General features: G+C 38.9%; 1 protein-coding gene across 1 annotated transcript in view; it reads right to left on the bottom strand.

Annotated features, from left to right (window-relative positions):
* Positions 1–23,903, bottom strand: part of CCDC148 (coiled-coil domain containing 148) — a 221,190-nt gene that overhangs the window by 184,866 nt on the left and 12,421 nt on the right. Inside the window, exons 5-8 of the mRNA XM_045164090.1 lie at positions 18,250–18,332; positions 16,105–16,256; positions 13,860–13,955; positions 13,602–13,783 (exon numbers count right to left, since the gene is read on the bottom strand). Coding sequence (XP_045020025.1) covers positions 13,602–13,783; positions 13,860–13,955; positions 16,105–16,256; positions 18,250–18,332 — 513 coding nt within the window. The remainder of the gene's footprint in view (positions 1–13,601; positions 13,784–13,859; positions 13,956–16,104; positions 16,257–18,249; positions 18,333–23,903) is intronic.

The following is a 23,903-nucleotide window of genomic DNA, read 5'->3' as shown; positions in this document are numbered from 1 at the left end:
CCTAGTATCTCCTTTCTTGGTTACTCCTCTTCATGCTGACACTGTAATGCCAGCAGACCCAAGGAGTCAGTCTTTATCTTCTCCTTTGTCCCTTCACTCACTGTTTTGGTGATCACATCCAATTTCATGCTGGTGACTCACAAATACGTATCTCCAGCTCTGATCTCTGTCCAGAACTCCAGACTCATAAAACTGACTGCCTTCCTTCCCAAAGGCTGTACTTGGACCCTGATGGCATCAAACTCAAAGTTCCAAACCTGAATGCCTGATTTTCCCCTCTGCTTTGCTTACAATCTTCCCCAACGCAGTTAATGGTAACTTCTTCCTTCCAGTTCCTCAACCACAAAATTTTGGACTATGCTTTTATTGCTCTCTTTTTCTCACATGCCTTATTAAATAGTAGGTGCTACTGGCGTGACCTTTTAAATGTGTCCAAAAGCTGATGATTTCATACTACCTCCACTTCCTAATGCAGGCCATCATTATCTCTCACCTGGGCTTTTAAAATAACTTTCTAAAGGTTCAGTCTTCTCTTGCCCCTCCTTTCCTCCATCATAAACACAACAACTGCCAGAATGATACTGCTAAAACATAACTTAGGTCTTGTTACTCTGCACATTTCCTCATACTTCTGCTTCCAATAGCTTCCCATAGTACTCAGAGTAGAACTGGAAGTTTTAGAAATGGCTATTGGGCTCTAAATGTCCCACCCTCACTCTTACCACTTAGATTATACTTTCTACCCCTCTCCCATCTATCACTCTGTTCCTGCCACACAAGCCTCCTGCCAGAAACATACCCACCTTAGTAAACATGGCTAGAACACTCATACTCCATATTTCTGCATGACCAGCCCTCTTGCCCGCTTCATGACTTCCCTTCAATGTCACTTTTTCAACTGGGCCTATTGCCAAAAATCTATTCAAAATTACAATCTGCCTCCTCCCCCACAACTCCAGCAACTTCTCTTTTACTCTAATGTCTATTTTTTTCAGAGGACTTTTCACCTTCTAATGCACTACTGTGAATAATTTAACTAGGTATCATGTTTAACTGTGTGTCTCCAACTTGCTTCATGAGTATAGGGGGTTTTGTCTATTTTATGCCAGTAATTTCTCAACAAATATTTGTTGAAAATATGAAATATTAATAACTTCTTCATCTCTTTTGTCCCTTTTCACTTCTGGCTGTTCATTCAATCAATTAATTAGCAAACTGTCTTCATATGTTTTAATAATTTTAATTTTTTGTGCCTGATATTTGCCAATATTTCCTATTTATCCTTTAATTTTTACCCTTATTACTTTTTCCTTAAAAAATTCCTTGTCTTTAGAATAGATATTATATTCACAGGTTTCAAAATTCAAAAGGTTCAATAAAATGGGGGGGGTACAATAAAAATTTTCTCTCACACTCAGACGCCCAGTCTTCTAGCTCCTGTCCCCAAGGGAACAAAAGTTATCAATTTTTTTGTATTTTTCAGACATATAAGCAAATATATATCTGAATATACATATATGTAATGAGAGAGAGAGTACACATTTACTTTTTCTTAGTTTACAAAATGTGTACTGTACACTGTTACAAGGTTTGCTTAACCTTATATCACACCCTAATCATCTTGACCCTGGAGAGTGTTTCACATCAGTGAATGCTAAGTATTTACTTTTTTTTTTTTTGGCTGTGCCATGCAGCTTGCAGGATGTTAGTTCCCAGACCAGGGGAGCTAAGGGTCTCCAGAAGTGAAAGCACAGAGCCCTAATCACTAGACGACCAGGGAATCCCCTACATTATTTTTTAATCCAGAAAATAATACACTGTACAGAAACTTACAAAATTAACCCCTATTGGTATTAAGATTATTTCCTTAATCTTTAGCTACTACAATGAATAACCAAAAATAAATCACTATATATTCAAGTATCCCCTGGAGTAAGAAATGGCAACCCTCTCCATATTCTTGCCTGAAAAAATTTCATGGACAGAGGAGCTTGGTGGGCCACTGTCCAAGGGGTCAAAAAAGGGGTCAGAAATAAATCACTGTATATTCAAGTATACAGTTGACCCTTTAACAATATGGAAGGAGGGTGGGATCTTCCCAACCCAGGGACTGAATAAGAGTCTCCTGAGTCTCCTGCATGGGAAAGCTGATTCTTTTCCACTGTGCAGCCTTTGTTAAGAAGAACAGAATGCTCTGGGGTTACTCAAAATTTGCTTTTCCCCTTCCCCTACCAGAGGCTTGAGGGGAGTTTTCACAAATATTCACTGTGGATATCTAGTGGAACTCCTTGAGGTAAAACTCAAAAAAGTGTGGGGAGCCCCCATGACTAAGGTCCCTAGAATTTTTAATTCTGAGTTGGCCACACTCAGCATCTAGCAATTCATCAACTATAGTGCAGGTTTTTCTACCCCAACACTGGTTCCTATGAAAGTTTCTGCTAATGGGTTTCTTCTCAGATAATTTGTGATTCTCTGTATCACCTGTGTCTCCAGTTTTGGGTGCAGTGATTTCCCCTTGGCCTTATTCCTCTGACATACAGAGGAAGAGTTGTTGATTTTTCAGTTTGCTCAACTTGCTACTCCTCATCAGAGCAGAGTAGCAAATGATAAGCCCCTTACTTGCTGGACAGAAAATTAGAAGTCCATATTGATTCTTTAAGGATTTTATACTTGCCTCAGGAAACATCTTGTTAGATTTTATTAAGTATTTATGTCATTGTATATATTTAAACTTTTTCTTCATGATTTCACTGCAGGTAACATGTTTTAAAAGGACTTCTCTTCTCCAAGATTACTTAATATTTGTTTTTATTTTTATCTAATTCTTTTATGATTTTTTCTTATTCATATTTTAATACATCTGGAGTTCACTGAGTCACGTGGAATAAGAGATCCAACATCATTTTCTAATTCCCTGTTATTTAGTATTATCATATAAATAATCCAATCTTTCCCTCACAGTATAAAAATTTTACCTTTACATCAAATTAAATTATTATAGATACTCTCTGTATTTCTATTTTGTTCCACTGAGCTCTTACAGACATATAAAATCTTCTAATTTGCTTTAATATTAAATATATATTTATATTTGGTATGCAAGTTTTACCACTCTCCTAGCCACAATGAAGTCAATTTCACTGTTATCCTTTATTGTGCCCATCTTTGCATGAAATGTTTCCTTGGTATCTCTAACTTTCTACCTAAGGACAACCACAATGGTGTGGTCACTCACCTAGAGCCAGACATCCTGAAGTGTGAAGTCAAGTGGACCCCAGGAAGCAGTACTACAATCAAAGCTAGTGGAAGTGATGGAATTCCAGCTGAGCTATTTCAAATCCTAACATATGATGCTGTTAAAGCGCTGCATTTAATATGCTAGCAAATTTGGAAAAGTCAGCAGTGGCCACAGGACTGGAAAAGGTCAGTTTTCATTCCAGTCTCAAAAAAGGGTAATGTCAAAGACTGTTCAAACTACCACAAATTGTACTCATTTCACAGCTAGCAAGGTAATGCTCAAAATCCTTCAAGCTAGCCTCCAGCAGTATGTGAACTGAGAACTTCCAGAAGCATAAGCTGCATTTAGAAAAGGCAGAGAAACCAGAGATCAAATTGCTAACATATGCTATATCCTATAGAAATTTTTCTTAGAGAAAAAGCAAAGGAGTTCCAGAAAAACATCTATTTCTACTTCATTGACTACACTAAAGCCTTTGACTGTGTGAATCACAACAAACTGTGAAAAATTCTTAAAGAGATGGAAATACCAGACCACCTTACCTGCCTCCTGAGAAACCTGTATGCAGGTCAAGAAGCAACAGTTAGAACCAAACATAGAACAGAGGACTAGTTCAAAATTGGGAAAGGAGTATGTCAAGGATGTATATTGTCATCCTGTTTATTTAACTTCTATGCAGAGTACATCATGTGAAATGCTGGGCTGGATGAATCACAAGCTGGAATCAAGATTTCTGGGAGAAATATCAACAACCTCAGATAAACAGATGATACTATCCTAATGTCAGAAAGCAAAGAGGAACAAAAGGGCCCCTTGAGGGTGAAAGAGGAGGTTGAAAAGGCTGGCTTAAAATTCAGCATTCAAAAAACTGAGATCATGGCATCTAGTCCCATCACTTCATGGCAAATAAATGGGGAAATAATGGAAGCAGTGACAGACTTTAGTTTCTTGGGCTTCAAAATCACTGCAGATGGTGACTACAGCCATGAAATTAAAAGACATTTGCTCCTTGGAAGAAAAGCTATGACCAACCTAGACAGCATATTACAAAGCAGAGACATTACTTTGCCAACAAAGGTCCGTCTAGTCAAAGCTATGGTTTTTCCAGTAGTCATGTATGGATGTGAGAGTTGGACCAAAAAGAAAGCTGAGAACCAAAAAATTGATGCTTTTGAACTGTGGTATTGGAGAAGACTATCAGCGTCTCTTGGACAGCAAGGAGACCAACTTGCTAAAGGAAATCAACTCTGAATATTCATTGGAAGGACTGATGCTACAGCTGAAGCTCTAATAAGTTGGCTACCTGATGGGAAAAGCCAACTAATTGGAAAAGATCCTGATGCTGGGAAAGATTGAGGGCAGGAGGAGAAGGGGGTGACAGAGGATGAGATGGTTGGATGGCATCATCAACACAATGGGCGTGAGTTTGAGCAAACTCCAGGAGATGGTGAAGGACGGGGAAGCCTGGCATGCTGCAGTCCATGGGGTTGCAAAGAGTTGTACATGACTGAGCGTCTGAACAACCACCCCCAGTTATTCTTCATTCTGAAACTTTGGGCAATTTCACAACCTTAATCTTCCTAATATATTCTGGAATAATGTTCAAGAATTCTTCAATTCCAATTGTATTAAATTAACAGATTAATTTCATGAGTCATGGGTAATGGCACCCCACTCCAGTACTCTTTGCCTGGAAAATCCCATGGACGGAGGAGCCTGGAAGGCTGCAGTCCATGGGGTCGCTAGGAGTCGGACACGACTGAGCGACTTCACTTGCACTTTTCACTTTCATGCATTGGAGAAGGAAATGGCACCCCACTCCAGTGTTCTTGCCTGGAGAATCCCAGGGATGGGGGAGCCTGATGGGCTGCTGTCTATGGGGTCGCACAGAGTCGGACACGACTGAAGCGACTTAGCAGTAGCAGCAGCAAAGTATTTTGAAATCAGATCAACTATTGAACAAAATTAGGAATTTTATAGTCAAACTGATTTAAGACATTAATTGGACTAATTGCTTTTGGAAATGCAGCAATGACGTTGGTTTCCCATGATATTCAAACAAGGTACCAACCCAGTTTCCCATGTTATCTGTACCCTCTCCTCTGCTTGTTTGCTGCTTTCCTTCACTCACAACATGGCTGCCAGCAGCAACCACAGTTGTGTACTTTCCTGGTAGAACCACAGTGAAAAGAATGCACTACTTCTCACCTGTATCTAACAAAAGTTCTGAGCTTTGTTCTGATTTGGACCACCTTTTGCTGTGGCCTGAGGAGATGAAGCTACTGACTGGTACACGCTCCCAGCTAGGGTGTACCGTTGGATCTGGGGATGGAATCATTCCAATCCAAACTGGCAAGCTGCTACTAAATAGGAGCAGTTAAATGTTGGGATTAACCATGATGGCAATGAAAATTTCTTATAATTTAAAAATGTCCCCCAGACCTTTCAGCCTTCTTAGTCCTAGCAGTAGGCATCTATTTAAAATATACACACACTCACTTGTGCAGGTGTACACATACATGTGCACAAGCTATGCGAATTCTTACAAGGCCTAAAAACTAGAACCAAAAGGTGAAATGGTCTTATCAAAATCATGGCAGACATTGGCAAATGAGAGTTAAACATATAATTCATTGTGCTAGATAGAACAGTATATTTACATGACTGACTCACCAATAGCCAGAGATTTCTGATGCGCGCCACCTCTGTAGTTATTCAGAATAGCCTATTTATTCTCTTTCTCCTCAATAAGACTACTTCTGAAATCTCATTCAATTTTATTGGTGTTTCATCATTCACTGCCAGCATATTTGTCATAGTCTCTGCAGTTGGCATTTGTCTATAATTTGGTCAGGGTAAATGTGCATATGTCCATTCCCCTCAATATTCCAAGCCTTCTCAAAGGGAAGGACACATTCTAGTCTAGTCTACCTGTTGAACCCCTTACCAAGGAGCTTAGCAGTGACCACTGTATATTAAGGATTACTGAATAAATATTCATCAAGTAGAACATATCATTAGCTATATGAAATTTATTCTGGATAATTATATGTGACAAACAGACTATTAAACTAGAATTTATGAACCCATATTCTTCCAAAGTACTTTTCTACTGCTCTCATAACAGGACTTGCCACTCTCACCTCATTGTTTTCACCTTTCATTCATCTCAATTGCGCAATCATTTATTTAGAAGCTGCTATGTGCCAGGATATGCTTGGTGCTAAGGATACAAATATTGCTAATTACTTTATCTTCTAGGGTTTACAGCCTCAGCATTGAATATACCTTCTGGGAAGGTTCTCACCAGTGCCCTTCTGTCTTATTTTAACCCTATGCATTCCTCAGATTCCATAGTGAATCCTACTTCTTCCGTCAAGTCTTTCTGAGCTATTTTTCCTTCAGTGCTGCTTCTTTGTGCAGAAATCTTAGCATATTCATCTCATTCTCTAATCTCAGTAATGGCAATGGAGCTGTGAATCTCAGTCTTTACTGAGTGGTGCAGGGTTACCCAAAAGAAGAGCACAAATTGAGTTTAGATTCAAACAGAGGTAAGAAAGTGTGCTGTAAAAAATAGATCCTAGTGGAAGGGAGCTGATACAGGCTGCTAAGGCAAAGCTTCCACGTTTAGGAGCCATTAACCTAGAAATACCACAGTCTCAGCCAGCTTTCCTGAGGGACAAGATGCCATCTGGGAGGAAAGGTCATGGGGCAGCCAACCCGCTTTAAAACGACAGTCAGGTTTACCTCCCTTCATGGCACCATCAGTCTAATTACTAAAAACACCAACAGCAAACACAAAAAACCCCCTCATCCTTGCTGGATGAGTTCTAAAATCTCTTTAACAAGGTTGGGGTTGGGAAGGGAGAGAGGATGTTTATTTTACAATTAGAGACAAACTAAGTACACGGTTAATATTTCACTGTGATTGAGTTTCAATTAAAGTATAATTAATCAATAAATAAACTATTAATTATATATTATTAATATTTTCTCAGCTTTATTACAAGATGGGAAGAAAGGAAGACAGAGAGGCAGGGGGCTTTTAGGAGACCAAAAACATGTCTGCCTATGAGGAACATGTGACCATTGCCACAGAGAAGTAAGAAAGCAGCTTAGGTCTTGAAAGACACAGACTTCACCTAGGACTGCCTTTCCGAGAGCTGAGACACACAGAAGCTGTCACAGAGGAGTCTGGATCAAGAAGCTAAGAAAGCAAAGAGCTCTGGTTGGTAGGATTTAAGATTGTCTTTGTTATCAATTTCTTAACACTAGTAATTTTACATAGAAGAGCTTCATTCACAAGCAATTCATTAAGAAATAAAATAAATACTAATATTTGCTGGGTGTTCATTGGAAGGACTGATGCTAAAGCTGAAAGTCCAGTACTTTGGCCACCTCATGTGAAAAGCTGACTAATTGGAAAAGACCCTGATGATGGGAGGGAGTGAGGGCAGGAGGAAAAGGGGACAACAGAGGATGAGATGGCTGGATGACATCACCGACTCGATGGACATGAGTTTGAGTGAACTCTGGGAGTTGGTGATGGACAGGGAGGCCTGGCGTGCTGCGATTCATGCGGTTGCAAAGAGTTGGACACGACTGAGTGACTGAACTGAACTGAATATTTGCACATTCATCATCTTTCATTTCAAGGGAAGTGTCTTTTGCTTCTAATTTACTATAAATATGTCCCTTCAATAGTGTTTCTTTCTTTTTAAATGTACATTCTTTGGGGAAATTTTTGAATTCAATATAATAGAGTAAAAAGCATATTTTCCTACAAAATGTTCCCCAGAAACTTTATATACCTAACACTAATATGAAGTAGGTTATTGATTTGACCCAGGGTGGCATTTCTCAGTTTGTTCATTAAATGAATTTTAATATAGAATTTACACTAGAGAAGATGGCCTTGCCAGCAAGAATTTTAAGTCACTTAGCATTATAGTTGTCATTCAGAAGAGGATTGTCATTCTCATGATACAATCAAAAGTCATTTTCTTATTGCCATTTACAGCAAAACGGATGGACTTAGAGATTATCTTACTAAGTGAAGTCAGAGAAAGACAAGTATTACATGTTATCATTTATGTGTGGAATCTAAAAAATAATACTTGAATCTATGCACAAAAAAGAAACAGACTCACAAACATAGAAAACAAACATATGCTTACCAAAGCAGAAATGAGTGGAGAGATAAATTTGGAATATGGGATTAACAAACTACTACACATAAAATAGATAAGCAACAGGATTTACTCTATAGCACAAGGAACTATATTCAATATCTTATAATAACATATAATGGAAAATAATCTAAAAATATATATATATAGCTGAGTCACTTTGCTATACATCTGAAACTAACACAAAATTGTAAATTAACTAAACTTGAATTTTAACAGTGCATTTTCTAAAAAAGTTTATAAAACATGTTTTGTGTTCAATATAGGGCAAAATCATGGTAGATTACAGATAACATAATTACATGGGTATATTTTCCACTGTAATCAACTTTTAGTACTGATTTTAAAATTTCCACTGAAGAGGAGCTTCATATCTTGAAATGAAAATTCAGTTATAAAAAATTCACGTTTTAAAAAAATTCATGTTTAAAAACTATTTCTGAGGAGGAGCCAAGATGGCGGAGGAGTAAGAGGGGGAGAACACTTTCTCCTCCACAAATTCATCAAAAGAGCATTTAAACGTTGAGTAAATTCCTACAAAACAACTTCTGAATGCCGGCAGAGGACATCAGGCACCCAGAAATGCAACCCAAGTCTTCGAAAGGAGGTAGGAAAAAATATTAAAGACAAAAAAAGAGACAAAAGAGGGAGGGACAGAGTTCCGTCCCGGGAAAGGAGTCTTAAAAAGAGATAAGTTTCCAAACACCAGGAAAACTTCTCACTGCCGAATCTGTGCCAAGCTTTGGAAGCACAGAGGGCAACATAACAGGGAGAAAAAATAAATAAACAATTAAAACTCGCAGATTGCGAGCCCTACGGTAACTCCCCCAGCGGAGAAGCAGCACACAAGCCTGCACACGCCATTATTAGCAAGCGGGGGCTGGGCGGGGAGGTGCGGCGCGGGCTGCATCGCTTAGAGTAAGAATCTGGTCTGAATATCCTGAGCGTTATCTGAGCGAAATAATTTGGGCTAGCAAACTAGACTGTGGGATATCTACCACGTGAAAAGCCAGCCCTAACCTAAGACACCTCCAGGCCCGCGCACGGAACAAAGGACTGAACAGAGATAGCCGGCTGCAGACCTTCCCCCTCCGGTGACAGGCAGCCAGAGCCGGAAGGGGGCAATCGCAGCCCCAGAGAGACATTATCTATAAAACTGTAAGCAGGCTTCTTTGCTAACTAAAACTTCTTGGGGGTCAGGATGGTCAACATCTGCCTGAGAAGGTGTGCCGGTTTTACACCCAGACAACCGAGTGGCGGGGAGGCGATAAGTCACAGCACTGGCGCTCGCCAAACACCTCATCATCTGAGCTGCTCTCTCAAGCGCACGTGGAACCTTCTCCAGCATAGATCACATCCTGGGCCATAAATCTAGCCTTGGTAAATTCAAAAAAATTGAAATCATTCCAAGCATCTTTTCTGACCATAATGCAGTAAGATTAGATCTCAATTACAGGAGAAAAACTATTAAAAATTCCAACATATGGAGGCTGAACAACACACTGCTGAATAACCAACAAATCACAGAAGAAATCAAAAAAGAAATCAAAATTTGCATAGAAACAAATGAAAATGAAAACACAACAACCCAAAACCTGTGGGACACGGTAAAAGCAGTCCTAAGGGGAAAGTTCATAGCAATACAGGCACACCTCAAGAAACAAGAAAAAAGTCAAATAAATAACCTAACTCTACACCTAAAGCAACTAGAAAAGGAAGAAATGAAGAACCCCAGGGTTAGTAGAAGGAAAGAAATCTTAAAAATTAGAGCAGAAATAAATGCAAAAGAAACAAAAGAGACCATAGCAAAAATCAACAAAACCAAAAGCTGGTTCTTTGAAAGGATAAATAAAATTGACAAACCATTAGCCAGACTCATCCAGAAACAAAGGGAGAAAAATCAAATCAATAAAATTAGAAATGAAAACGGAGAGATCACAACAGACAACACAGCAATACAAAGGATCATAAGAGACTACTATCAACAATTATATGCCAATAAAATGGACAACGTGGAAAAAATGGACAAATTCTTAGAAAAGTACAACTTTCCAAAACTCGATCAGGAAGAAATAGAAAATCTTAACAGACCCATCACAAGCACGGAAATTGAAACTGTAATCAAAAATCTTCCAGCAAACAAAAGCCCAGGTCCTGACGGCTTCACAGCTGAATTCTACCAAAAATTTAGAGAAGAGCTAACACCTATCCTGCTCAAACTCTTCCAGAAAATTGCAGAGGAAGGTAAACTTCCAAACTCATTCTATGAGGCCACCATCACCCTAATACCAAAACCTGACAAAGATCCCACAAAAAAAGAAAACTACAGGCCAATATCACTGATGAACATAGATGCAAAAATCCTTAACAAAATTCTAGCAATCAGAATCCAACAACACATTAAAAAGATCATACACCAGGACCAAGTGGGCTTTATCCCAGGGATGCAAGGATTCTTCAATATCTGCAAATCAATCAATGTAATACACCACATTAACAAATTGAAAAATAAAAACCATATGATTATCTCAATAGATGCAGAGAAAGCCTTTGACAAAATTCAACATCCATTTATGATAAAAACTCTCCAGAAAGCAAAAATAGAAGGAACATACCTCAACAAAATAAAAGCTATATATGACAAACCCACAGCAAACATTATCCTCAAGGGTGAAAAATTGAAAGCATTTCCTCTAAAGTCAGGAACAAGACAAGGGTGCCCACTTTCACCATTACTATTCAACATAGTTTTGGAAGTTTGGCCACAGGAATCAGAGCAGAAAAAGAAATAAAAGGAATCCAGATTGGAAAAGAAGAAGTAAAACTCTCACTATTTGCAGATGACATGATCCTCTACATAGAAAACCCTAAAGACTCCACCAGAAAATTACTAGAACTAATCAATGACTATAGTAAAGTTGCAGGATATAAAATCAACACCCAGAAATCCCTTGCATTCCTATACACTAATAATGAGAAAACAGAAAGAGAAATTAAGGAAACAATTCCATTCACCATTGCAATGGAAAGAATAAAATACTTAGGAATATATCTACCTAAAGAAACTAAAGACCTATATATAGAAAACTATAAAACACTGGTGAAAGAAATCAAAGAGGACACTAATAGATGGAGAAATATACCATGTTCATGGATTGGAAGAATCAATATAGTGAAAATGAGTATACTACCCAAAGCAATTTATAGATTCAATGCAATCCCTATCAAGCTACCAACAGTATTCTTCACAGAGCTAGAACAAATAATTTCACAATTTGTATGGAAATACAAAAAACCTCGAATAGCCAAAGCAATCTTGAGAAAGAAGAATGGAACTGGAGGAATCAACCTACCTGACTTCAGGCTCTACTACAAAGCCACAGTTATCAAGACAGTATGGTACTGGCACAAAGACAGAAATATAGATCAATGGAACAAAATAGAACACCCAGAGATAAATCCACGCACATATGGACACCTTATCTTTGACAAAGGAGGCAAGAATATACAATGGATTAAAGACAATCTCTTTAACAAGTGGTGCTGGGAAATCTGGCCAACCACTTGTAAAAGGATGAAACTAGAACACTTTCTAACACCATACACAAAAATAAACTCAAAATGGATTAAAGATCTAAACATAAGACCAGAAACTATAAAACTCCTAGAGGAGAACATAGGCAAAACACTCTCTGACATACATCACAGCAGGATCCTCTATGACCCACCTCCCAGAATATTGGAAATAAAAGCAAAAATAAACAAATGGGACCTAATTAACCTTAAAAGCTTCTGCACATCAAAGGAAACTATTAGCAAGGTGAAAAGACAGCCTTCAGAATGGGAGAAGATAATAGCAAATGAAGCAACTGACAAACAACTAATCTCGAGAATATACAAGCAACTCCAGAAAAATAAATGACCCAATCAAAAAATAGGCCAAAGACCTAAACAGACATTTCTCCAAAGAAGACATACAGATGGCTCACAAACACATGAAAAGATGCTCAACATCACTCATTATCAGAGAAATGCAAATCAAAACCACTATGAGGTACCATTTCACACCAGTCAGAATGGCTGCGATCCAAAAGTCTACAAGTAATAAATGCTGGAGAGGGTGTGGAGAAAAGGGAACCCTCTTACACTGTTGGTGGGAATGCAAACTAGTACAGCCACTATGGAGAACAGTGTGGAGATTCCTTAAAAAACTGGAAATAGACCTGCCTTATGATCCAGCAATCCCACTGCTGGGCATACACACTGAGGAAACCAGAAGGGAAAGAGACACGTGTACCCCAATGTTCATCGCAGCACTGTTTGTAATAGCCAGGACATGGAAGCAACCTAGATGTCCATCAGCAGATGAATGGATAAGAAAGCTGTGGTATATATACACAATGGAGTATTACTCAGCCATTAAAAAGAATACATTTGAATCAGTTCTAATGAGGTGGATGAAACTGGAGCCTATTAAACAGAGTGAAGTAAGCCAGAAAGAAAAACACCAATACAGTGTACTAACGCATACATATGGAATTTAGAAAGATGGTAACAATAACCCTGTGTACGAGACAGCAAAAGAGACACTGATGTATAGAACAGTCTTATGGACTCTGTGGGAGAGGGAGAGGGTGGGAAGATTAGGGAGAATGGCATTGAAACATGTAAAATATCATGTATGAAACGAGTTGCCAGTCCAGGTTCGATGCACGATACTGGATGCTTGGGGCTGGTGCACTGGGACGACCCAGAGGGATGGTATGGGGATGGAGGAGGGAGGAGGGAGGAGGGTTCAGGATGGGGAACACATGTATACCTGTGGCGGATTCATTTTGATATTTGGCAAAACTAATACAATTATGTAAAGTTTAAAAATAAAATAAAATTAAAAAAAAAAAAGAAAAACTATTTCTTATCAATAGTAAAGTGATAAATAAGAAAGATACTTTAACCATATATAAATCTTTAAAACCATTACTTCAGGGAAATTACTTTGCAGAAAAAATAAGAAAACCTCTCCTTTCAACAGTCAATTTCAACATTTACTGATAGACTATATTCCAAGCACAAGGTGTCTATAAAAATGGTAAATTAGAAGTATAGTGACCCCTAAAAAAATAAAACTTTTTATGACAAAAATCTACATAATTGAAGAAGTTTTAGCTTATCACCTGTATATGTCTTCTAACTGCAGATCAAAATCTTGAAGTTTCTTTTGATATTTCTCCGTAAAGTTACAGAATTCATTAAGGATTGAAGATTTCAAGTCAGGGTATGGACATTCCAAAGTTTCTAATTCCATGGGCAGTTGACTAAGCAGGTTACTTCTTTCTTCTGAAGAATGATCTAGTATCTGAAAAAATAATTATATGATTGTTCTATTTAATATAAATGACAAATTGATAGATTACTATCTGTATTGCACTTACTTTCATGCTCCAGTCTGAAAGATAATTTTCTATTTCCTGTTGCTCTAGCCTAAGTTGTTCATAGACAGCTTTCAATTGTTTCTTCACGAAGTCAACCTATAGGACATTTAAAGCAAGTGGTATGCAAATTATTGATTTATTCAATATTTAAATTTAAAGTCACAGAAATTTTTCTCAAAAGTCAGTAAGTGATGACAAATTAAATAAGTGAAAGTCCCTTTCAGAATCCATGGAAGACGGTTCAAGAGATGTCACATCCAGGCAGTGTCCATCAGGCAAAGGAGCTTTAAAGGGGCTTCTAGACAGATAACCCCAAAATGAGTTCAATTATAGCCACTGTGCATTCACAGTGAGTTTTGTTTGTGATTAGGCAGAAAGCTTACCAGGCGCCTCTGTTTCAATCACCCCCTCCTTTCCTCACATCCTTGCTACTAATCCCCAGATGGGCATTGATTTTTAATGTTCATTTTTAATTATTTATGAAAGCAATATGACAATACTACAAAAACAACTAAAAAATAGAGTAAGAAAAAAATCACCTAAAAGCCTACATGCAGTGGTAACCATGATAAGGGAGTTTATGCTCTAGTCAGTGGAGGTAGTCAGTAAACTCATAAAAAAGTAGGTAAGAAAGTATCAGGAGGAGGTAAGTGAGGTATAAACTGGGTGAGGGGATAGGGAGTGACTGGGGCTTCTCTCATATGAGTGGTCAGTATGGGCATCTCAGAGGAAAGGACATTAATGCTAAGACTAAAAGACAAAAAGAGCCATCAGTGGGACAGAAGAAACAGCCCGTGCAAAGGCCTTGAGACAGGAAGGAGTCTGGCTTATGTGAGGAATAGGAAGAAGGACAGCACTGTTAGGACAAAGTCTAGTAGGTAAAGCAGAGTATCAGATAGATAGTAAGACTAAAGAGGTGGAAGGTGGGGTCAGATGTATGGGGAGTTTTGGTACCAGGTACCCAACGCACAGTGAGGCCAAGAGATATCAAAATGTCAGAGTTTGGAGCAGAGAAGGCTTGCTACAGGGTCCTGCAAAGAGACAGGTGGCTCATGCCTTAAAAAACCCGAAACTCCCCAAAAGCTTTTAGCAAATCCCTTTTTATAGGAAAGGTATGGGAGGGGCCATAGTTAGTTGTTGCAAAATTCTGGCGTCAGATCCTTTGTTCTCCAAGTTAAGTCATGGTCAGGTCACAAAGATCATGCAAACCTCCACTGAAACAAATGATAGTCTCTGTTCTAACAAGAAAGAGCAAAGTCCCAAGGTTCAACTTCTCCCCTCCCGCCAAGATCCAGACTCTGGCTAGGAGGAGGGAGTCCCTGAGCCAGCCAGTTACCTTGCCTGGGAGCATTAGTCCAGCAAGCAGTCTGGGTCCTCCCACCAGTGCCCAGGCCTGGCTGAGGAGACAGATCTCAGCTGGTGGCACCTTCAGGGTCCACTCCCCAGGCCTTGCCCAGCCATCATCACTGAGGGAGCAAGAAGCCCAGGACCCAGCCATCACATGGCCCAAAGCTGGGGGGACCTGGTCCTACAGGCTGTGGCCCATGGAGACTGCCACACCATTAGGTCTAAAAGATGGGGATTGGGGAGAGTTTTGCTGTTGCTTCAGGGCCTGGGCCTGGCCAGTGGGTGGCTATGGTGAAGGTTCTGGAGCCTTGAAGGACACAGCCCTCACCCTTTCCCCAGGTCCACCAGCTCACCTGCTAGCTAGAGGTCAGAGGGCCTGGAGCACCCCAGAGAGGGTGGTGATCCACTTCTCACCACACTTCGTGCTGTGAGGACCACCTCATGGCTGACTGCTGGTGAAGTGGGACTTGTAACCACAGTGCTAACGGTCACCCCCTAATGGTCACATGCTAGCGGTCTCTAAGGATCTCACTCTAACAGTCTCTCTTTAAAGGTCTCACGCTAAGGATCTTGCGCTAAAGGTCAAGAGCTCAGGCTGCACACTTGCCCCACCCCTATTACAGGAGGAACCCTGGCCAGTAGGAGCCCTGAGGGGATTTACCAGGAGGATGACTTGATCCTTGTCCCTAGGATAGGATCTCAGAATACACTGGAAGGAGGAGAAAGGAGGAAAGCAGGGTTATGAAGTTATTGTAACATTTCTAGGTGAGAAATGAGCATGTTGGACAGATTCAGGGGTAGAATTTGCTATACCTTCTATTTAAGCACACAAAACATACACGTTTATCTCAGACTCTTCCAAATACTACAGTATTAAAAGTAAAGGAGATATACTGACCTCTTCCAATACTTTCATAGAGTTGGATTCACTGTGTGAATGTGAATACTGTGAAATGTGGTGCTGTCTGTATTTTAGATCTTCTCTCAATTGCTGAATAGGATTTATTACATTTTTAAGATACGTGCACCATTGTTCTGATAACTCCTGTTCTATGGTGAAACAAAATCAAAGCAACACATTATTAAGTTTCTTCAAGAACAGGTCATTAAGATGCAGATTTTTTGGATTCCTTTAGAAAAAAACAAACAGCAGTTAATATTTAAAAGACTGAAATGTGTGGTCCACTTTCATCTTTAAAACAAAACTCCCATATGGAAAAACAAAAAACCTCGAATAGCCAAAGCGATCTTGAGAAAGAAGAATGGAACTGGAGGAATCAACCTACCTGACTTCAGGCTTTACTACAAAGCCACAGTTATCAAGACAGTATGGTACTGGCACAAAGATAGAAATATAGATCAATGGAACAAAATAGAACACCCAGAGATAAATCCACGCACATATGGACACCTTATCTTTGACAAAGGAGGCAAGAATATACAATGGATTAAAGACAATCTCTTTAACAAGTGGTGCTGGGAAATCTGGCCAACCACTTGTAAAAGAATGAAACTAGAACACTTTCTAACACCATACACAAAAATAAACTCAAAATGGATTAAAGATCTAAACATAAGACCAGAAACTATAAAACTCCTAGAGGAGAACATAGGCAAAACACTCTCTGACATACATCACAGCAGGATCCTCTATGACCCACCTCCCAGAATATTGGAAATAAAAGCAAAAATAAACAAATGGGACCTAATTAACCTTAAAAGCTTCTGCACATCAAAGGAAACTATTAGCAAGGTGAAAAGACAGCCTTCAGAATGGGAGAAGATAATAGCAAATGAAGCAACTGACAAACAACTAATCTCGAGAATATACAAGCAACTCCAGAAAAATAAATGACCCAATCAAAAAATAGGCCAAAGACCTAAACAGACATTTCTCCAAAGAAGACATACAGATGGCTCACAAACACATGAAAAGATGCTCAACATCACTCATTATCAGAGAAATGCAAATCAAAACCACTATGAGGTACCATTTCACACCAGTCAGAATGGCTGCGATCCAAAAGTCTACAAGTAATAAATGCTGGAGAGGGTGTGGAGAAAAGGGAACCCTCTTACACTGTTGGTGGGAATGCAAACTAGTACAGCCACTATGGAGAACAGTGTGGAGATTCCTTAAAAAACTGGAAATAGACCTGCCTTATGATCCAGCAATCCCACTGCTGGGCATACACACTGAGGAAACCAGAAGGGAAAGAGACACGTGTACCCCAATGTTCATCGTAGCACTGTTTATAATAGCCAGGACATGGAAGCAACCTAGATGTCCATCAGCAGATGAATGGGTAAGAAGGCTGTGGTACATATACACAATGGAGTATTACTCAGCCATTAAAAAGAATACATTTGAATCAGTTCTAATGAGGTGGATGAAACTGGAGCCTATTATACAGAGTGAAGTAAGCCAGAAAGAAAAACACCAATTCAGTATACTAACGCATATATATGGAATTTAGAAAGATGGTAACAATAACCCTGTGTACGAGACAGCAAAAGAGACACTGATGTACAGAACAGTCTTATGGACTCTGTGGGAGAGGGAGAGGGTGGGAAGATTAGGGAGAATGGCATTGAAACATGTAAAATATCATGTATGAAACGAGTTGCCAGTCCAGATTCGATGCACGATACTGGATGCTTGGGGCTGGTGCACTGGGGACGACCCAGAGGGATGGAATGGGGAGGGAGGAGGGTTCAGGATGGGGAACACATGTATACCTGTGGCGGATTCATTTTAATATTTGGCAAAACTAATACAATTATGTAAAGTTTAAAAATAAAATAAAATAAAATAAAAAATGTAAATGGCAGGCAGAGAGCTAGTCCTCTGAGAGTCTTGGCCATGAGGAGTAAAATCTAAATTTAAAAAAAAAGCTAAGATTAAAAGACTTTCTTAAAAAAAATTAATAAATAAATTTCTTCTTACTTAAAAATAAAAGTGTTTAAAGCTATGAAATTTTCAAAAAAAAAAAACAACAAAACTCCCCTTTAAATGTGGGACCAAATAAAAAACAAAACCTACCAAAATTCATAAGGTCAGAAAGACATTCATTTCCAATGTTCTCTTCACTGAATAAGGATTTTATTTCAGATTCCATTTTGTATCTGAAATAGACAATATCTTAATCAATTATATTATAATCATAAACATATATACAAGTTAAAAAATAACTAGCAGTAGAAATACTCAATCTAATGTGGTTTCATTCACCTGTTCATTAATTCAGACAGCATACTACATTCCTAATGTCCATTAGCAAGGCAAGGACAGGGTACATCCATGCACTATTTCAGGTGGAAAGAGCAGTGGGAAGTGGGGAGCTGCTGAGGGATATTAAGCTGACCACACCAATTCAGATCTGTGTTTCAGAAAGATTTCCAAGGCAACAAGATGGATGATGGGCTGGAAGGAGGGTGGTCAATAAAAATGGAAGATGAAGAGGGGATAAGGCAAACCTGGACCAACAAGGAGGTTATTTTAAAAGTTCAGAGAAGGTCCTGACTTAGGGAAATGGGAGTAAAAGTATATATTTTATATACCAAAAATATAATAAATCTTAATAAACTTTTACTATATTATTTAAATATAGTCATTTTAGAGTAAAACTATAACCAGCACTAAATGGACATAAATATACTGTACTCAATCCCTTATTTATGGCAGGTTTAATAAAAATCATAAAAAGAGTTTTGATTTATTATGATTGTTAAGATACCATCATTTAAATGGTATAAAATAAGAAAATATACTTTAATATGATTATTTTTATTTTTGTATGTAAGTTTCTAGCCCTTGTCTATAGGCATGAATATTTTAAATAGTTGTAATTATAGCCTATCTACCATTTTACATTAAGACTTTTTGAAAACTAACTTTAATAATAATAAATAATTATTTATTTATCCCAAGTAATTTTTGTAATTATTGTTTACCTTTGTGGCTGCATGCTATCCTATTTTATATAGTGCCATCATCTTTTAAGCCAATTTACAAATATGAGACAAGGGTTTTGTTTACATGTATAAAGGAGGGGGTGCTACTGTAGATGACACTATTTCTTTAGCATATGGTCTTAGTCAAAATTTTTTTTAAGATTACATATGAAATTGATGGGACTGGATGCCATGATCATAAACATGGCATTCGGTCCCATCACTTCATGGCAAATAGATGGGGAAACAATGGAAACAGTGACAGACTTTATTTTGGGGGCTCCAAAATCACTGCAGATGGTGACTGCAGCCATGAAATTAAAAGATGCTTACTCCTTGCTTCCAAGGAGTAAGCTTGGAAGCAAGCTTACTTGCTTGGAAGCTATGACCAACCTAGACAGCATATTAAAAATCAGAGACATTACTTTGCCAACAAAGGTCCATCTAGTCAAAGCTTTGGTTTTTCCAGTAGTCATGTATGGATGTGAGAGTTGGACTATAAAGAAAGCTGAGCACTGAAGAAATGATGCTTTTGAACTGTCATGTTGGAGAAGACTCTTGAGAGTCCCCTGGACTGCAAGGAGATCAAACCAGTCAATCAAACATGTATATTATCATATGTGAAATGATCAAACCAGTAAAGGAAATCAGTCCTGACTATGCATTGGAAGGACTGATGCTGAAGCTGAATCTCCAATACTTTAGCCACCTGATGCGAAGAACTGATTCATTGGAAAAGACCCTGATGCTAGGAAAGATTGAAAGCAGGAGGAGAAGGGGATGACAGAGGATGAGATAGTTGGATGGCATCACCAACTCGATGTACATGAGTTTGAGCAAGCTTCAAATATTGGTGATAGACAAGGGAGCCTGGTGTGCTGCAGTCAGTGGGGTCACAAAGAGTAGGACACACCTGAGTGACTGAACTGATGAAATTGGTATACTGAGAATGGGTGCATGATAGTGGAGAATACCCAGAAGTTATTTCATAACATTTTTTTTTAAATTTATTTGGCTGTATTAGGTCTTTGTTGCGTCATTTGGGATTTTTTCTTATAGTTTCAGTATAAGGGCTTAATTGCCCTGTGGCATGTAGGATCCCATTCCCAACTAGGGATCGAACTTGCACTCTCTCCATTGCAAGGCACATTCTTTTCTTTTTTTTTTTTAATTGGAGGCTAATTACTTTACAATATTGTGGTGGTTTTTGCCATATATTCACATGAATCAGCCATGGGTATACATGTGTTCCCCATCCTGAACCCCGCTCCCACCTCCCCGCCCCATCCCATCCCTCAGGGTCATCCCAGTGCACCAGCCCTGAGCACACTCTGTATAATAGGCTCCAGTTTCATCCACCTCATTAGAACTGATTCAAATACATAGACTGGCGATCTATTTCACATATTATAATATACATGTTTCAATGCTATTCTCTCAAATCATCCCACCCTCGCCTTCTCCCACAGAGTCCAAAAGTCTGTTCTTTACATCTGTGTCTCTTTTGCTGTCTCATATATAGGGTCATCATTACCATCATTCTAAATTCCATCAGATCAGATCAGTCGCTCAGTTGTGTCCGACTCTTTGCAACCCCATGAATCGCAGCACGCCAGGCCTCCCTGTCCATCACCAACTCCCAGAGTTCACTGAGACCCACGTCCATCAAGCCAGTGATGCCATCCAGCCATCTCATCCTCTGTCGTCCCCTTCTCCTCCTGCCTCCCTCCCAGCATCAGAGTCTTTTCCAATGAGTCTGCATTAATATACTGTATTGGTGTTTTTCTTTCTGACTTACTTCACTCTGTATAATAGGCTCCAGTTTCATCCACCTCATTAGAACTGATTCAAATACATTCTTTTTAATAGCTGAGTAATATCCCATTGTGTATATGGACCACAGTTCTGTCAATGGACATCTAGGTTGCTTCCATGTCCTGGCTATTGTAAACAGTGCTGCGATGAACATTGGGGTACATGTGTCTCTTTCAATTCTGGTTTCCTCAGTGTGTATGCCCAGCAGTGGGATTGCTGGGTCATATGGCAGTTCTATTTTCAGTTTTTTAAGGAATCGCCACACTGTTCTCCATAGTGGCTGTACTAGATTGCATTCCCACCAACAGTGTAAGACGGTTCCTTTTTCTCTACACCCTCTCCAGCATTTATTGCTTGTAGACTTTGTGATAGTAGCCATTTTGACTGGCGTAAAATGGTACCTCATAGTGGTTTTGATTTGCATTTCTCTGATAATGAGTGATGTTGAGCATCTTTTCATGTGTTTGTTAGCCATCTGTATGTCTTCTTTGGAAAAATGTCTGTTTAGTTCTTTGGTCCATTTTTTGATTGGGTCACTTATTTTTCTGGAATTGAGCTGCAGGAGTTGCTTGTATATTTTTGAGATTGATTCTTTGTCAGTTGCTTCATTTGCTATTATTTTCTCCCATTCTGAAGGCTGTCTTTTCACCTTGCTTATAGTTTCCTTCATTGTGCAAAAGCTTTTAAGTTTAATTAGGTCCCATTTGTTTTTTTTTTTTTTTTTTTTTTTTGCTTTTATTTCCATTACTCTGGGATGTGGGTCATAGAGGATTCTGCTATGGTTTACATCAGAGAGTGTTTTGCCTGTTTTCCTCTAGGAGTTTTATAGTTTCTGGTCTTACGTTTAGATCTTTAATCCATTTTGAGTTAATTTTTGTGTATGGTTTTAGAAAGTGTTCTAGTTTCAGTCTTTTCAAGTGGTTGACCAGTTTTCCCAGCACCACTTGTTAAAGAGATTGTCTTTTCTCCATTGTATTTTCTTGCCTCCTTTGTCAAAGATAAGGTATCCATAGGTGTGTGGATTTATCTCTGGGCTTTCTATTTTGTTCCATTGATCTGTGTTTCTGTCTTGATGCCTGTGGCTTTGTAGTAGAGCCTGAAGTCAGGCAGCTTGATTCCTCCAGTTCCATTCATCTTTCTCAAGATTGCTTTGGTTATTCGAGGTGTTTTGTATTTCCATAAAACTTGTGAAATTATTTGTTCTAGTTCTCTGAAAAATACCCTTGGTAGCTTGATAGGGATTGCATTGAATCTATAGATTGCTTTGGGTAGTATACTCATTTTCACTATGTTAATTCTTCCAATCCACGAACATGGTATATTTCTCCATCTATTTGTGTCATCTTTGATTACTTTCATCAGTGTTTTATAGTTCCAAGGCACATTCTTAACCACTGAACCACCAGGGAAGTTTTACTTAGATTTTTTAAACAAAAATATAGCACTTATGAATTATTTAGCTTAGTCCCCTTATATTTTCATCATCCAGAAAGCCATAGTAGAACATAAAAACCAACAGAACTGGCTTTGTTCATACAGGAGATCAATCTGCTACTGTGCATGTAATAATTCTAGTAAGCTCCATCCTGGCTTTCTAGATCAACAACCCTGACCCAACAGGCAAGACTAGTCTATTTCTCTAACTGTCCTAATTGGCTAACAAAATCCAGAACCAAGTACTACATGACAAGCTTGTGAATATACATTGTTTCCCAAATCATGTCCCATAAAACAGAAACATCAATAAGATGGTAGGGAAAACTTGGAAATGGCGAACTAAACAAATCAGATAAGTTTATATAGTGCTGGATTATTCAGAAACTTGATTATGCTAAAGTGCATTGAGGTTCTCCAAAAAGGGATGAAATATGTAATATTTTCCTAATTATGGGACATGGAAATTCATTATTCTCCATGGAGTATCTTGAAGAATATATCTGCTTTGTAGAATTTGATTGAGGAAATATAGATAAAAATTGCAATGGGCTCAAAGGCATTAAAACTGGTAACTCTTGGGAAGAGAACCCTGCCTGTTCACCACTGACATGTAGACTTAGTACCAAGTGTTCACCAAGTCAGAACTCTGCAGCACATACAATTGCCTCTGCATCTGAAGATGGGACAAATTGAAGGCAACTTTCCTTGTCCAAATCTGCCAATTTAAGTACTTCCTGCTGCTACTTGACCTGTCCTCTGGTACCACTGAATATGATGATACTACAAGAATTCTCCTGAGTCTGTGTGTGACTGCTTGTCTAGAGGATATATTAATCTACTTCCTAGATAAACCCAGTTGCAATGCAATCTCTTGCAAGATAAATCAGCCTGGTAAGGACACATTTGAGCTCTCAGGAGTCTACTCTCACACTCCTTGCCCTTCCAAGATGCTGCCAAAGTTCCAGGTGTAGTAGAATCAGTCTCTTTAGGAGATCGAAAGTTACCCAGAGCCTCCTGGGATTTCTGAGGCAACGTTACCAATTTAGGCAGAACAAGTGAAACATGGGGCACTGGAGAGTGGTGGAGTCATAAGCCACTTATGCAAACAACAGCACAGTGGCAAGGACTGTGAAAGATGGAGTAAGAGAGGATGTTAAAGTTCCTTCATTGGAACTAACAGACAGAGGATCAGCAGAAAATGAGGGCACCAGACAGGCCGAAGGCCAGAGCTCTACCCCTCCAACAAGGAAGGAATTCAGCAGTGCAGACAGTTGGGGACCTCAGACTATCTGTTTGATTGGCTTTTCTCTCTTGTAAGAGGCTGTCCCAATTTCTGTGTACCAGAAAAGGCAGGGAAGGAAATCTCACAATAATTGGCTAAGGGATCAACTCAGTAAATTCTCAGATGGCCTGAGTCACACAGTATGGGTACTGGTCTCATTTTCATACTTAAAGACACTTTTCCAGATAATATTTAATTATTGGTAAAAC

Source organism: Bubalus bubalis, chromosome 2 (genome assembly GCF_019923935.1).
Source record: "Bubalus bubalis isolate 160015118507 breed Murrah chromosome 2, NDDB_SH_1, whole genome shotgun sequence".
Classification (NCBI taxonomy): domain Eukaryota; kingdom Metazoa; phylum Chordata; class Mammalia; order Artiodactyla; family Bovidae; genus Bubalus; species Bubalus bubalis.
This window is presented reverse-complemented; position numbering and strand designations above follow the sequence as displayed.